Source organism: Monodelphis domestica, chromosome 2 (genome assembly GCF_027887165.1).
Source record: "Monodelphis domestica isolate mMonDom1 chromosome 2, mMonDom1.pri, whole genome shotgun sequence".
NCBI lineage: Eukaryota > Metazoa > Chordata > Mammalia > Didelphimorphia > Didelphidae > Monodelphis > Monodelphis domestica.
This window is the reverse complement of record NC_077228.1, coordinates 24,365,222-24,382,058: the sequence shown is the minus strand read 5'-3', so window position 1 is coordinate 24,382,058 and position 16,837 is coordinate 24,365,222. Positions and strand designations below refer to the sequence as shown.

The 16,837-nt window shown below is 54.4% G+C and overlaps 1 protein-coding gene across 1 annotated transcript; it reads left to right on the top strand.

Moving 5' to 3' along the window:
• Positions 1–89: 89 nt before the first annotated feature.
• MRPL37 (mitochondrial ribosomal protein L37) lies at positions 90–8,892 on the top strand. The gene is made up of 7 exons (XM_001380900.4): positions 90–488; positions 3,233–3,416; positions 3,496–3,611; positions 6,043–6,228; positions 6,959–7,116; positions 7,970–8,173; positions 8,724–8,892. The coding sequence occupies exons 1-7, from the start codon at positions 134–136 to the stop codon at positions 8,799–8,801; spliced, it is 1,281 nt and encodes a 426-aa protein (XP_001380937.1). The 5' UTR covers positions 90–133; the 3' UTR covers positions 8,802–8,892.
• The last annotated feature ends 7,945 nt before the right edge of the window (positions 8,893–16,837 follow it).

The following is a 16,837-nucleotide window of genomic DNA, read 5'->3' as shown; positions in this document are numbered from 1 at the left end:
CTGGGTTGGGGCGGGAGGAAGGGGCGCTGAGCCAACGGCGATTGGCCGGGCAGCCGCCTCTCTGCGTCCTGCAGCCCCGCCCGACCCGGCTGCGTGCGCAGCCCCACTCCCGGCAGGCCTTGTGGCGGGCGCAATGGCGGCGTCCGTATGCGGTCGGCCTTTTTTCTGGGCGCTGAGGCCGAGCGTGGCCGCAGGGGGTGACCTTGGCCCTGGGGGGCCCCGGCGCTGCGCCTATGAGTGGGGCGTGCGCTCCACGCGCAAACCTGAGCCACCACCACTGGACCGCGTGTACGAAATACCGGGGGTGGAGCCCGTGACGTGGGCTGACCTCCAGTACCGCAAGCCCGGCCTGGTCAGGCCCGTGTTCCCTCAGTGGGACCGAGGCTGGCATGACCCGAGGCGGCGCCGTCAGGTCCCGCGTGACAGCCACCCCCTGCGGCGCCACGAGATCTGTCATGTGATGCACCAGCGCTGTCGCCTGCTCGAGGGTGAGGGGACCGGGGTGGGGTGGGGGAAGGGTCCGCTCGAGGTGGGGGGTAGTGGAGGGGAGGGACCATCCTGGATGGGGGTACAGGTAAGGAGGCTGAGGCAGGAGAGAGGAGGGAGAGTGACACTGACAGTGGGGAGACCGAGGCCAGGGAGAGGATACCAAATCCAGGGCGCTTTCCACGTAAGAGTGTACTGGATTGTGGGGACTTTAAAGACCTGCCTAAGGATTCCAGGCTTTATCCTGGAGGCCATAGGGAGCTACAGAGGAAGAAACTGAGGCTGCTACACCCCTCATCCCCCCACCCCCATTTGCCCAAGGTCAGACCATTAGGAAGAAATTGGAAAAAACAGATTTTCTGACCCAAAATCCAGTGCGTTTTCCATTGAATCAAATTGCCTGGGTCATGCCAGTATTAACCGCTAGAGATGCAATCGCTCAAATTTACAGAGGCTGAAAAGTTTACAAAGTGCTCTACTGATATTCATTCGATTTTGATTTTCACTCTGTAATATGAGGGCCTTACTTTGCACTCTGCTGCCTGGCTTCTGACCTCATCCCCCAAATGAAAACTGCAGTGATTTCTTAGTCTAAACTTGTGTTACAAATGGGGAAACTGAGGCCCAGAAAGAGGAGGGGCCTCATCTTGTGGCATATTCTTTTTTTTTTTTATGTTCCTTTTTAAAAATGTTTATTTGAAAAGTTTTTCTATGGTTACATTATTATTGTTGTCTCCCTCCCCCCTTCCTGGAGCTGACTAGCAATTCCACTGTGTTATACCTGTATTATCATTCATTCTATTTCCATATTATTCATTTTTGTAATAGAGTCATTGTTTAAAACCAAAACCCCAAATCATATACTTATATACATATGTGATAAATCATATGTTTTCTTCTGTATTTCTACTCCCACAGTTCTTTCTCTAGTTGTGGATATCATTCTTTCTCATAAGTCCCCCAGTGTTGTCTTGGATCATTGCATTGCTATTAGAAGCAAAGTCTATCACATTTGATTGTTCCACAATATCACTTTTACTGTGTGTAATGTTCTCCTTGTTCTGCTTGTTTTATTCTGCATCAATTCATGTAGGTCTTTCCAGTTCTCTAGAAATCAAGCAATGTGGGGGCAGCTGGGTGGCTCAGTGAATTGAGGGCCAGGCCTAGAAACAGGAGGTCCTGGTTTCAAATCTTGGCTCAGATACTTCCTAACTGTGTGACCTTGGGCAAGGCACTTAATCCCATTGCTGAGTCCTTGCTAAATTTCTGACATGGAATCATACTCAGTCTTGATTCTAAGACAGAAGTTAAAAGTTTAAGAAAAAAAAGATAACTGGAAACAGGGAGACAAGTTCAAATCCAGCCTCAGGCACTTACCCTGGACAAGTCACTTAACCTCAGTTTACCTCAATTTCTACAACTATAAAATGGGGATTGTCATAGGACCTACGTCTAATGGGGTTGTGAGTGCCTGGCACATAGTAGGTGCTATAAAAGGTAGCTGTTTATTTTAAAACATCTCAAACTGTATTCTATTTAAACTCAGTAGGTCCAAAATGGAGCTCCATCATTCCCCCCCTTTTTATTCTTCTCCAAATGTAGCATAACTATTTGCTCTGCCATATCACTTCTCTTTCTTTGACTCAGATAGCATTGCTACAAGTTGGGGAGTAAGCCAAGGGGCAGTCATCTCCATCTTTGAGTTCACTTAGGCTAAATTCTCACCAAATTTTGGACCCTTCTTTATAGCATAACCTGACTAGTGGTCACTTAGCCTCTCCAGTCAACCAGTGACTTCACGAGGGTTTGTGACAGGTCCTTGTCTCTGGAAGCCATTAGCTGTGGGTAGACAGCCCCTGTGATGACATGGAAGGAGTGCTGGGGGTAGTCGGAGGCCTGTGTCTGACTGCTCTCCTGGCTGCTTAGCTCTGGGTGTCCGCGGGGAAGCCGCTACCTCTTAGGGCCTCTTATTTCTCCTCTGTACAATGAAGGGGAGCACTACATGAGCTCTGGCTCAGTATATTCAGCTTTACAGGGAATTGTCCAGCCTCATGAAACCTCCCTGGGGCACAGTGCCCACTGACGGTGTCCCAAGATCCTTTTCCAAGCCTGAAGGCTAAAGGTTCACCCAGAGCAGTTTTCCCAGGTCCTGGGCTAGTGGTGACTGTAAATATGACCGCTCCTCTTTCAGAGTACTTCCATCCTCTTCTTTGATTCTAGCAATGTTTGGGCTGCCCACCACAAATGGGCCCCCCTTGTAAACCAGAAGGAACAGCCCTTTGAGGTGAAAAAGACCCCCCCCCCCAGTTACACCCTTCCCACTCTCTGGCAAGGGCAGCTTGACTTCAGAACTTTGGCCTTTCAGTTGTGAACCCCTTAGAACTCAAAGTCATCAGCTATCTCCTGAAATGGTCCTTCCAAAGGGTCTGAGACTTCCCTTCAGCCTGGCTCTCTTGATGTTTAATTCATGACTTGTCCTGGGGTCTGAGAGAGCCTTAATAGACAGATGGCTCTCAAGAAACTGCCCAAGCCAGGTACCAGCCCTTTGAGCTGTTCTTGGGGAATGGCTGACCAGCCTCTCCCCATGATGGCATCCCAGGAGAGCTGAACCTGGGGCCCTTGGGGGCTGTCACCTGCCCCGCATAGGAAGCCCTGTAGAATTTAGAGGTAGGTTGGGGGGTCCTGGAGCTCCCTATTGATTCCAGCCCTCCCATCCTAATTGTCCTTTTTGCTGAATTACTCCCAGGTGTAAAGCAAGCCCTCTGGCTCACCAAAACCAAGCTAATAGAAGGCCTCCCACAGAGAGTCCTCAGCCTGGTCCAAGAGCCAGCGAATCAAATCGAGAACCAGGATGAGCAGGTCCAGAAAGCCATCTGGCATGCACGCCTGTGGCACTCCACTGAGGACATCCCCAAGAGAGAGACGTACTGGTAAGCCAGCTACAACCAGCATGCGAGGAATTCCATCGTGCGCGCCACTCACCCACTGTCTCTTGTTTCTCCCCCAAAGCCCCATCATGGTGGACAATCTCCTACAGCTGTGCAAAACAAAGATCCCTCAGTACCCTGCTCTGACCAGAAGGATCCAGGCCAAGGACTACATGCTGTCTACCTCGTGGCGTCGAGGTCAGTGCCGGAGTGTGTGCTGGGGCCGGGGGCCTCCACCCCCCCAACCTCAGTTTGTCCTTCTGGTAAAGGGTCCCTCGTTGGTTATGTGAGGGAGGAGTACGGGCCTGGCTCTGCTGCTCCCTCCTTGTGGGACCTGGGACACCTTCTTTCACCAGATTAGATAACCTCTCAGGGCCCTTTCCACTCCCCTCTAGCGTGCCCACCCCTATTGGGGGTACATTGAGGGCTGCTCTGGGCTTTGTCTTATGTTCGAATCCCCCAGAATTCGTTCCTCATCCTTGGCTTTACTGCCTATCCTGACTCCTGTTAGAGGAGGGCAGCTTGGGGGGTTCAGAGGTTGCAGGAGATGCCAGAATCCCCTGGAAGGTGCCACCCTCCTGCTATTTGGCCTTCCTGAGAGAAGCCACTTGGACAGAGCTCCCTCCAGGTCCTTTTGCCAGGAGCCTCTGCAGAGGAGTCTGGATGGATGGAAGTCTTGGTGCCCTCAATCAATTAGAACTTCCTTAAGGAGAGAAGTACATAATAGCAGATGTCAAATGCTGCCTCTAATTAAGCTCCTCCATTCCCTGTAGTCACTGAGGAGGTTTGTGTGGTGATTGGAATTAGAAACCACACTGGTGCAGCCTGTGGGGAGGAGCTAATGCCCGGGTCACTGGAGGTCCAGGACATGGAGGGTCTCCCCTGACAAGCGGGCAGGAAGCAAGAATTCATGAAGAAAGACTCCTCTTCCAGCCCTTGCACTTTACATATGAGGAAACTGAGTCATAGGGTGGTAAAAGTGACCGACAAGAAAACACAACTGTTTCACAAGGTGTAAAGCAGCCAGGCTAGTTTTTAAAAGCCTCCTGTCCATCCACACAGATCGTCTGTTCTTTAGGGCCACCTCCTTGGGTGGGCCAGCTTTTCCCAGGAGACTGCTATTGCTCAGGCCACTCCTTGGGGACTTCCCAGCGGTGTTTGAGCCACATGAGCCCGTCCTTTTCACTGCTCAGTCCTGAGGTTGGGGCGTGCTTATTCTGTTTCTCAGCTTACGAAGACACTGCATTTCCTTGGCTCCAAATGACCTTTGGCTTTTCCTAAAGATCGGATCCACCTCAAAAGGACAACACTGGTGCCCTCCAGGGCAGTCAGAGTAGTGTCTGAGGCTTTTTTAACCCCTTACCTTCCCTCTTAGTATCAACTCTAAGACAGAAGAGTGGGGAGGGCCAGGCGGTTGGGCTTAAGTGAGTTGTCCAGTTCATATAGCTAGGAAGTGTCTGAGGTCAGATTTGAACCCGGGTTCTCCATCTCCAGGCCTGGCGTTGTATCCACTGTGCTTCCTAGCTCCAGACCATGGGCCTTAAAGAGACAGTCCAGGATGAGGACGGTGGTGGCCAAGGGGTGTTCTCTTCCCCCGGACAGGCTGGTGTTGGGTTCAGATCTGGGTGTCATATTTTAGAAGTGATATGGACAGGCTGGAGGACATCCATAGGAGGGCAGCTGGGATGGTGGCCCGTCATCTATTTAAGAGGAACCAGGAATGTTTAGCCTGGAAAAAAGGACATTGAGAGCAGAATATGGAAAGACCCTCATGTGAAAGATTGGGCTTCTTCTCTGGTCCTCAAGGATAGAACTGGCTGGAAACTACAGAGAGACTAACTGAGGCTTGGAATCAGGGAGAGCCTCCTCACTCGGTGGCATGGACTGATCACTGGTCCTAATGGTTTGTCGGGGGCGCCGTTCTGTCCTCTAAGGCCCTGGACTCGGGCCGAGCAAAGGCAGCTTCACTGTAGCAGGGGCTTGGCTTCCCCAGGGCTCTCGCTCTGGCCCTCTGCCTTCCCTGGGTCCGATGCCTACGTGCTGCCGGAACCTTCGTCTCCTCCATTCCCTTTCTTTACGTGCCAGGACACCAGGAGAGGCGTGTGGTTGGGATTTCTGCCCTCATGCTGTCCGCAGCTGGAGAGACCCTAAATGCTGCCTGGCTCCTTGACTGCACCCCTGATTTGAGCCTCAGCCCTTCCGTTTTCTGCTGCCATAGATGGTAGCTGGGCCTGCCCTTGCACAGCCCCACAGAGGAGCGTGGCCCAGGCTGGCACCGAAGGCTTTTCCGTCTTCCTGTTGCACTCGGGCGCTCTGCCAGGTCAAGCAAGTCTTCTGTGGACAGGAGGCTCCTCCCAGGAAGCCAGGGAGTTAGTCTGAGGGGCCTGAAAGAGCCCGAGGCCCAGTGCTGGAGCTGCTCTGTCAGAAGTAAGATGGGAATCCAGGCTCCCTAAGCCCCATGTTCCATCTCTTCCAGCATAAAGGCAGGGAGAGCTGAGGCACACAGCATGGCATGAATTGACGCTGCCGTGTGCCCAACTGTTTGCCGGTCCTGCCCTCGGTAATCGGTGGGAGCCTTCTAGTGGCACGTGCCGGAGGGAGCTAGGTTGGCCCGTTTCTCTTCTTACAGAGTCAACTTTCCTCCAGATCCGTGGGCTTAACGGCACCCGCTTAAGTGCCCAGGAGCCTTTGGCGCCCATCGCCTCCCCGGAAGAGGTCCAGGCCACCGAGAACCACGTTCTGGACACCTTCTACCCCATCGCCCCGACCATTAATCTTCAGGAGTGTGACATTTATGACGTGAGAAATGACATAGGTGGGTGGACCTGAGGGGGCCCGGCTGGGGCGGGCAGGGAGGGCAGGGAGGGCTCGCAGCTCATCATCTAGAAAGCAGCCCTCTCGGCTCCCCTCCCACGAGGTCTGGCCGCTGGCCTTCCAAGCCTGGGGGAGCCTGGCTTCCAGTGGGTCTGCTTGTACAGACAGGTAAACTGTGCCCTCAGCTCCGACATCCTGGGCCCCCCAGGATTTCCCCATCCCTGATCTCTTTGAGGACTGTTTGTGACTCCAGGCAACTCCTTCCAGCCTTGCTTTTGTTTTTCATTGCTATTTTTGGGGTGTAAAAAGGCTGCCCGGCCTCCCTGTGAGCCTGGGCTAGTCAGTCCAAGACTTCACTGGGAAGTGGGGGTGCAGCTGAGTGGCCCAGTGCCTAGAGAGGGAAGTCCTGGGTTCAAATCTGGCCTCAGATACTTCCCAGTGATGTGCCCTTGGGCAAGTCACTTACCCCCCATTGCCTCACCCTGACGACTCTTCTGCCTTGGAACCAACACACAGTTTTGATTCTGAGAAGGAAAGGGAGGGTTTAAAAAACGCCTTTACTTTGAGGTTCTGGGCAGGTGGCTGCTCTGGCTGTGTGGCAGGGAGGTCCCGCCCCTCCCCCTCAGATTGTGAGGAGGAAGGTGGCCCAGACGGCTCCCTGACAGGCCGAGCTCTGTCCTGCGGCCCGTGGTCGGGCCGGCCCTCCACGGGGCTCCCTCTGGATCTTTCAGGTTTTCACGAAGGCTACCCTTACCCCCATCCACACACCGTGTACTTCATGGAGTCGGCCAACCATCGTCGGGCCCGGTGCCGGCCCGAGCAGCTGCGAGCCAAGATGATCATGTTCGCCTTTGGCAATGCCCTGGCGCAGGCCCGGACGCTGTACGGGGTACGTACCGGGCCTCCTCGGCCTTGTGGGGTGAGGGAGCCGCTGCCGGGGAGGCTCTGTGCCCGTGCACGAGCCAGGCTGGAGGCAGAGAGGCCTTGAGCCTCCGAGCCGGGGGGCAGAGCGTGGGCAGCGGGCGGCACCCCTCCTGGCACCCTGCCTGCAGCCGTCCTCAGCAGCCGGGTGGCAGCTCAGCAGGGCCCCGGCCAAAGGCTTGAGCTGCTGGGGAGGTGAAGGGCTGAACGGGGCAACCCCGGGGACCCTCTGGCAGGCCGCAGGCTGGGCCTCGGAGCTCTTCCCTATGAGCCGCGAGCAGCCGGTCCCCCCATCTCCTGTCGCCTGCACGTTTAGCAAGGGACACCCGTCGGGCGAGGTTGTCCTGCCTCCTTCCACCCGTCTGCAGCTGTGCCAGAGGCCTGGAATGTGGGGTGTTCACTTGACTGCTCTCTGGACACCCCAAGGCTGAGGACTTTTCTGGGCTCCTGTGGTTGGAGGAGGCCCCGGGAAGGGTTTCCAGCTCAGGAGCTTGGGGGGCTGCACAGGCCAGGGAGCCAGGGAGCGTGCCCGGCCCTGCAGGTCTGCAGCTCAGCCCTGCCCTTTCCTTTCCCTCCGACCCCTGGGCCAGCCTGTGGCCCCCGCGGGGCCGTGGCCTGGTGGCACTTCCAACACTTAACTGCAAGGAAAGAGGTCGAGGCGGCGGGCGGACGCGGCTAGTCCTGGCCGAGAAGAGAGCCGGAGCAGACCGCGAGGCCCCTCGAGAGCCGGCCCGTGGCCGGCTGACCAGGCCCCTTTGTGGGAGCGGACAGAGCTGCCCGCGGTGCTGGCCTGGGCTGGATTGTCCGTCTCCCCTCTGCAGGAGGAGGCGCGCACGCTGGAGCGGCCGCTCGTCGTGCAGAGTGTCGGCACCGACGGCCGGATCTTCCAGTTCCTGGTCTTCCAGCTGAACACCACTGACCTGACCTCCAGCGACGGGGTCAAGAACCTCGTCTGGATGGATTCTGACCAGCTTCTCTATCAGCATTTTCGATGTCTTCCGGTCATTAAAAAGAAGGTCGTCGTGGTAAGTGTGGCGCCAAGCTTGCCAGCCGCGTCCTGGCCGCCTGGTGCAGGCTCGGGCCGTGCTCTGATTCTCCCCTTGCCTCCCCGAGGCGCGGGGAGACCCGGGAGCTGGCACCCAAAGGAGGGGTAACCAGGATGCCCAGAAGCCAGTGTAGCCGCTCCCCTGGCAGCGGCGTTATCGGCCTGCTCACAAGTTCCCCTCATGGACCCGAGAGGGACCTCAGAGGGCGCCTAGTCCAGCCTCTTATCCCCAGAGAGAAAGCAAAGCTAGGTAGCAAGGTGGGGCAGAGGGAGGATTCGCACCCAGGCTCCTCTTCTCAGCCTTGTGAGGATCCCGCTGGGGTGCCCTGCGAGGGAGCTTCCTACGAGAGGAGGAAGCAGGCCACGCTTTGCTAGTGGGAGAGAGATCAGGTGTCCGGCCAGGCCCTGGCCACAGAGATGAGAAAGTGGGCCGGAGGGGGAGCCCGTAGTGGTGGTTGCACTGGCCCGGCTCGGGGGGCCGAGGCGGGCACTGAGGGAAGGCGCTGATCCGGCCCGTGGGTTCTCCCCAGGAGCCCGCCGGGATCATCGACTACCAGCCCGAGACCTTCAGGAAGTTCTTCGCTCTGTACTTGCATGGGGCGGCGTGAGCTCCGCTGCAGCCCTCCGCTCTGCCCGCACCGCCTGAAGAGCTGGCGGGGGCGCCGCCTCGCGGGTACCAATAAAGAGCTTTCCAACGCCGGGCGCTCGTCTTTCGTGCCAGGGCTTGGGGGGGTGCTCGAGCCATCGCGGCGGCCCTTCTAGCCGTTGGGGGGAAGTAGCCGCGGCCGGAGTGCCGAGGCCGTTGTCAGAGCAGAGCAAAGGGCTGCTGAGCCCTGGGGGGGGGGGGGGGGGGGGCGTGAGGCCTGGCCTGGCAGCGTCTGTCCTGGGCCGTCCTGGGCGCTCCCTGCTCCCGGAGGCGGGAGGCCTTGTGCAGCCAGCGGTGCCGGGAGAGCAGCCGCCTGGGCGGTCCCGTCCCCCCTCCTGGGGGACGCTGCCTGGCTTTGTGGCCTTGGGGGTCAGCTGAGACGTCTGCAGAGAAGAGCGGGAGGGACTTGGCAAACCCCTGCGACGGGGCCTCCCTCAGAGGGCGGGGGGGGGGGCAGTGGGGGGGGGGGCGGATCTGGGCCCGGAGAAGGAAAGGGACTTGTCTAAGGTCCCACCGCTACGAGATAAAGTGCAACAGCACAGTCCGAACCCAATCCTTTGGCCCCCCATCTCAGGCTCTCCCCAGCTGGCAGACTTGAAAGAATGAAAAGTCGGTGCAGCCAGGAGGCTCGGGATGGAGTGCCAGAGGTGGAGAGGGGAGGTTCTGAGTTCAAATTTGACCTCAAACACTAGGTGACCCTGGGCAAGTCACCCATCCCTTCCCCTCGCCTACCTCAGACCCAGTGCTTGTAGCTGTTCTAAGGCGGAAGGTTAACCAAGAGAAAGACAAAGGTCACACGTGGCGGGGCAGCAGGAAAGGGAGCCCCTGGCCAGCTCCCACCCCAGCGAGGGCGGTCTTGCAGAGCCCCATCCTGCTGCCCTTTGCTCCCAGCTCCCTGTGGGGGGTGCAGGAGGATCCCCCCCCCCCCCCGCCATTCTTGGGGAGCCACCCCAGGGCTCCTGTGTGGCCTTTGTAGCCTTTGGGAGTTCACCCGCCTGGAACTTGGCGCCATTCCAGGAGTTGTTTTTAAAAACAAAGAATTGGGGAGCCCATTGGCTGGGAGCGTCTCAGGCGTGGCTGTGCGTGTGCTGGCTGAGGCATGAGCGAGGGGCCCTCCTCCTTTATTGCTTTTTCCTGGCTGGGAGCCAGAGGAAGCCAAGGTACCATCCAGGCGGCTCTAGCACTCTGGGGGAGCCTTTGTTCCCCAGGAAAGAGCAGCCGGGGAAATTCTAGACATAACATCCTCCGTGCCTGCGCGCGCTCAGCCTTTTCCCTTTTTTCAGAACATTTCAGAGGCGAGCTGGCCTGGAGCTCCCCGAGGGCTTGGACGGGAGTCTTCCCACGGCAGGCGCCCCCGGCTCCCACTCCGTCACCTCCAGATTCAAATGCAGAACCCTCTTTGACTTTGTTCTCACTCACCCTCCGTCTTAGATTCGATACTGTGTATCGGTTCCAAGGCAGAGGAGTGGTCAGGGCCAGGCCGTGGGGGTGCAGTGACTTGATTGGCACCCAGGACCTCCCACCTCTGGGCCTACCACCGCGCCATCCAGCTGCCTCCTTTCTCTCCGACTTGTAGAGCCCGTCAGAACCTGGCCCTTTCCTCTCATTCCAGCTTTCTCAGGCTTCCTTGTTGCAGAACCCTGGGCAAATCCCTCCTCCAATTGCCCTGGCCGTTCTTTTGTCTTAGACTTGATACCAAGGAAGAAGGGATGGTCCTCCCCCAAGCCTTCACCTGCCCCCTGGGAGTCCGGCCTCCCTGGCTCCTCCCAGACTCCGCTACGACCCCCCTTGTCCCTGCGGATTCCTCCCCTCGGAGAGGTTCTCCGCTTTGTCTCGTGACCAGGATGTTTGGGGACTCTGCTGGGCTGCCCCAGAGAGATCAGGCCCTCTCTGAACCCAGCTCTCTTTAGCAGCTTTTTTGTTGTGCTGACGAATTGGAAACTGAGGGAAGGCCCCTCCCTTGGGGAAGAGAGGAACACTGTGGCAGCCGGTCATCAGGGCGGCCTGCCGTGCCGTAAGGAACCGTGAACGGGAGGATTTCAGAAAAACCTGGAAAGGTCTACATGAACTGAGGTCCCGTGAAGGGAGCAGAGCCAGGAGGCGCTGCATGCAGGAACAGGAAGAGGCCTCCCACGGCCAAAGAAGGAAGTGTCGAGCCCCAGTGCAGGCCATCTTCCTGCATTTCTGGTCTATGTGTGACGTGGCCCTTCGGTCATGGAAATACGTTCTGCATGAAGTCCCTGCTCTAACCACCGCCTTAGGGTTGGGGGAGAAAGATCTGGACTCTAAAATGCAAAAAAAATTGTCAGGGGCAGCTGGGAGGCTCAGTGGATGGAGAGCCAGGCCTAGAGAGGGGAGGTCCTGGGTTCCAGTCTGGCCTCGGACCCTTCCTAGCTGCATGACCCTGGGCAAGTCACTTGACCCCCATGGCCCAGCCCTGACCACTCTTCTGCCTTGGAGCCAATACACAGGATTGATTTTAAGACGGAAGATAATGAAAAGGTTGTTCAATTGTTTCTACATGGAACTGAGAAGCGTTTTTAAATTGGGGGGAGGGGAAATAGAAGGAGGTGCCTTTCTAAAACTCTTGCTGCGTTTCTTTGCCATTGAGGCTCAGGTGAGTGATAGGCCAGCATGACTAACTGAAAACCACACCAGGATTTCTGGGACGTGCTGGAGAGCCTGTTGGCACACACGCGTTTTCCACAAGGTCCCCGACGGCGGCCTGTGAGCTCCTCCGAGGCAGGGGCTGTTCTTGCCTTTCAGTGCTTGGCTCAGAAGAACTTCAGAAATGCTGGCGGACGTTTCTGTAGACGGCGCCGGCCCAAGACACGGATCTAGAACCTTCTGGGCTTCGGGGGAAGCCCTGCGTGCGAGGGGACCACCTTCTCACCCCACCTCAGGACGGCCTCGTGTTCCTCTAAGTGAGGAGGTGGCGATGGAGGCTCGGCTTTCAGGGCCTCCCACGTGAGCCGACTCCTCGTACAGTGGCCAGAGGCTGCTGCTCCCTTCCACGGTCCGTGGAGATCGGTGGAGTGACTGGGGGCATCTGTGAATTCGGAGGGGAAGAGCTTCTTTGTAGACCTGCGTGCCGGAGCCATGTGATAGCCTCATTCAGAGAAGAGGGCCGCAGTGCCAGAGGGGCTCGGGGCACAATTTCCTGAGACTCCTGCCTTGGGGAAGGGTCATACACCCAGCCTGTAATCGGAACTGGTAGGATTCGAATTCAGAGTCCTCACACCTCTGAGGCTGCATTCTGTCCACTAAGCCACACTACCTTTCCCCTGCTCATAATAACAGCCATTTCTGTAGCATACGTGTTTATTAACCAGCTACTATGTGCCAGGCACTGTGCTAAGTGCTGAAGATACAAACGAGAGGCCAGACGGGGTCCCTGCCCTCAAGGGGCTCACAGTCTAGCCAAAATGGTCAAATAAATTAGAGACGGGATAGATGGGAAATAATTGGGGGTGGGGGGGCATGAGGACTACCTGGTTGGGAAAAGCTGCTGATAGGAGGAAGGATTTTAGCTGGGACTCGAGGAAGCTGGGGGCAGAGAGGAGGAGGGTCGGGGGGCATCCAGAGTTGAGAGAATGTTTGCAAGGAGGCCAGTGTCCCTGGGTGGAAGAGTTAGTGTTGGGGAGGAAGGTGTAAGGAACCTGGAAAGGAGAGGGGGGGGGGGAAGAGAAAGAAAAGGCTTTGAACCCAAATTGTGTGTGCTCCTAGAGGCAATAGGGAGCCACGGGAGGTCAGTGAGTCATTGAGTAGGGACATGATCTCTGGTGGTGAATGGAGGATGAATTGGAGTGGGGAGAGTCTCGAGACAGGGAGGCCCCCCTACAGCTTGTGAAAGAACGAGGGCCTGCACAGTCAAGGCAGTGACGGAAGAGAGAAGGGGACACGCTGAAGGGATGCTGCAGAGGTGAAATGGAGACATCTTGGCAACGGCTGGATACAGAAGGTGAGCGACGGGAATCCAGCCTGATGCTGGGTTGTGAGCCTGGAGAACCGGGAATGTGATGCTTCCCTCGACGGCAATATGGAAGTTTGGAAGAAGGGAGCTTTGGGGGGAACATCCGTGAGTCCAGTTCTGGACACATTGAGTTTAGTGTCTCCTGGACAGCCAGTTGGGGGATTTAAGGCGGGAGATCAGCAGGGGAGCTGAGTCAGGAAAGGTAGATTTGGGAATCGTCAGCATTGAGAGCGTTAGTCAGTCTATGGGAGCTGGTGAGACCACGAAGAGAAGAGAGGAGGCAGGAGAGAGCCTTGAGGGACAGCCTTGATTAGAGGGTGTGATCTGCGGGAGGATCCGCACGAGGACAGAGGTGGGGGAAAGCTAGGGAGTCTCCAGGAGGAGGAGGGGATCGACAGGCTCCCAGGCTGCACCGAAGCCCAGGCCAGGCCTTGATAACTGGGGAGAACACTTGGGGTGGAATGAGATGGGAATCAGACGGTAAGGCACTCAGAAGGGAAAATGGAAGCTCCTGTCCTCGACGCCTCTCCCGGGAGTTTGGCCACCAAGAGATGAGGTGAATGACAGGAGGAAAGGAGAGATGGAAGAGAAGTAAGAGTGGGGACGGCCCCAGGGGACAGTCTGTTGGAGGAGATGGGATGGAACGGGATAGGGAGAGGCTTAGCCTTGGACTGAGGCCACCTCCTGGGAGATGGGCGAAGGCCAATAGGAGATGAGGAAGAGGGAGCTCATAGGGAATAATCCCAACTCATTTCCGTAAAGTAGGAGGCAAATTCTCAGCTGAGAGGGTGGGAGGTGAAGATTTAACCAAAGCTCTGGGCAAGCACTTCTAATCTCAAAGAATGGGGCTGGACATTTTTGGCAGAGAGGAGTCGGGTAGGAGGCTTTAGCTTCGGAATTAACATATTTGTTTATTCGTATAACAGACTTATTAATTAAGGCATTAACAAAATGTATTCATTGACCTTCTCTTTAGACTTTAATTGGGAGAAAAAGTCCTTAGACCTTTCTCCAAATAGGGAGATGGGGTCTAGGATTAGGCAACAGGATCCCTCTCCTGCCCAGTTGTTCTTGGGCAAGCCACTTCCCTTCTGGGAGGACCTCAGTTTCCTCATTTGCAAAGTGAAAAGGTTGGATGAGCTGACCTGAACAATGCTGCTCTGCGAGCCACTAAACTATAAATAATTAGCCTTGACCAGAGAAGTACAAACGGAATGCAAGTTCAGGCATTTTCTGCCCTCTTCCCTGCTGAGGACACTCACCTCCTCTTTAACCCCCAACATCTTCTTTGGTAGAACTGAGCAGAGGAACAGGGACCTCCTGGGCTGCTCCTTCTGTCTCTTCCCTTTTCCTGGCGCCATTTTGGAGGCCACATTGATTTCATTGCTGTTCTCTCACTGTTTTCCAGAGGCTTAGCTGTGCTCCTTCCAGGACCTTGAACCCAGGGGCATCTCTGCCAGCCTAAGACTAGCCCCTCTTTCCCTTCTCTCCCCCTTACCCCATTAGGCAATAGGTAGGAAGGCAGCCTAGTACATAATGGAAAATATTCTTGGAATGCTGGGAGTCCAGAGGCTTGGATACATAGATAATGTCATAGGTCTCTCTAAGGTAGTTTTGCTCTTTGCTTTTTTAAATCCCCACCTTTCATTTTAATCAATACTGTCTATTGGTTTCAAGGCAGAAGAACAGGAAGGGTTAGGCAGTGGGGAAGTAGTGACTTGTCCAGGGTCACACAGCTGGGAAGTGTCTGAGACCACTTTTGAACCCAGGACCTCCCAACTCCAGGTCTGATGCTCTTTCCACTGAGCCACCTCTCTGTCCCTAGGAATAAGCATTAATGTAGTTCCTGCTATGTGTTGGGCTTTGTGCTAAACATTTTTTTCAAATGTTATTTCATAAATATATGATTATACTTGTCAAATCTATATCAGATTGCTTACTTCGGGGGAGGGGGAGAGGAGAGCATGGAGGGAGGGAGGGAAGGAAGGAGGATCAGAAGAAGGGAGACAATTTGGGACTCAATACAAAAACAAATGTAAAAAAATGTTTTTACATATAATAGAACAGAAATAATATATTCTTTAAAAACCAACCAACCAAATATTTCATTCGATCTTCATGCTCACTCTTAGAAATAGATGCTGTTATCCCAAATTTACAGATGAGGAAACTGAGGCAATTTTTTTTTAATGACTCGCCCAGGATCACACAACTAGTAAGGGTTGGATTTGAACTCAGGTTTTCCTGACTCCAGACCCAGCACTCCATCTACTGCACCACAAGCTGCCTCTAAGGTAATAAGGAACCAGGCTGTGAAGAGCTTTCAATGCCTCAAAGAGGATTTTATATTTAAGGCTGTAGGCAGTGGGGCAATGATGGCAGACCTTTTAGAGATCTTTGAGCCACTTAGAGACTGAGTGCCCAGACTGCAACCTTCACGCTTCATATGAGTCCCCTTTCCCCTTGTCCCGGACAGGGGAGGGAGTAAGAGGGGGTGGCGATGAGAAATGTCCTCAGGCACACATGGAGAGAGGGAGGGGAGCAGCCCCTCTGGCACACGGGCTCTAGGGTCACCCACACAATAGTAGGGAGTCTGGCATTTGTTGAGCTGGGATGTCATGAGACCTGTGGCAGCAGAACAGAGGGTGGTCAGGAGAGGGGAGAGACCGAAGGAGGCAGAGCCACCAGGGGCCAGTGCAAGAGTCCAGAGGAGGGTGCTGGCCTTAGACAGCAGAGGCACGTCTGAGTAAGTGGAGAGAAGGAGATGGATAGAGGAGGCACTATCAGGACAAGCTGGAAGGACTGGATGAGTTGGAGATGTGGGTGAGACAGGAAAGAGGAAAGGATGATGCATCTAAGTGGCTCAATGGATAGGAAGCATTGGGTTCAAATCTAACCTCAGACACTTTCTAGCAATGTGACCCAAGGCAAGTCACTTAACTCTAGCTACTCTTGTGTTTTGGAACCAATGCTCATTATTGATTCTAAGACAGAAGGTAAGGGTTGGAAAGAAAAGAGAAAAAAGAAAAGAGATCATTGGGCAACAGCTGGGTGGCTCAGTAGAGAGGACAAGCCCTGGAATCAGGAGGTTCTGTGTTCAAATCTGTGTGACCCTGGACAAGTCACAACCCCAATGACCTAGTCCTTACCTCTCTTTCTGTCCATAAGCTAATACTTAGTGTCCATTATATGACAGAAGGTAAGTTTTAATTTTTACTGAAAGGTTATTGGTAACTGGAGAAATGTTGAATGATGGGGTCAGAAGCCAGACCACAGAAGGGTTATTTATTTATTTATTTATTTATTTATTAGATTTAAAACATTTCATATAATTAGTTAATTTAGAATATTTTCCCATGGTTACATGATTCATGCTCTTTCTCTCCCCTCTTCCCACCCCTTTCCCATATCTGACACACAATTCCTCTAGCTTTTACTTGTGTCATTGATCTAGGCCTATTTCCATATTATTAATATTAGCACTAGAGTGATCACTTAAGAGTCTACATCCCCAATCATATCCCCATTGACTCATGTGATCAAGCAGTTGTTTTTCTTCTGTGTTTCTACTACCACAGTTCTTCTTCTGAATGTGGATAGTGCTCTTCTTGTAAATCCCTCAGAATTGTCCTGGATCATTGCATTGTTGCTAGTAGAGAAGTCAGTTACATTCAATTGTGCCACAATGTATCTGTCTCTGTGTACAATGTTCTCCTGGTTCTGCTCCTTTCACTCTGCATCACTTCCTGGAGGTCCTTCCAGTTTACATGGAATCCAGTTGGAGGGCACATCCTTGGTTTCCAAGTTTGGCAGCTCTGAAGAGGGCTGCTCTAAGCATTTTTATACATATCACAATCTTTTTTTGTCTCTTTGGTGTTTGAGTCTAATAGTATAGCTGAGTCAAAGGAGATTTACCCATGATAGTAGAGAGTAACTTAGGGGGATAATTCCAAATGGCTCTCCATAATAGCTGAACCCACAGGGCACAAATATGTTTATTTTCCAGAGACTAATCAGCATTTGTC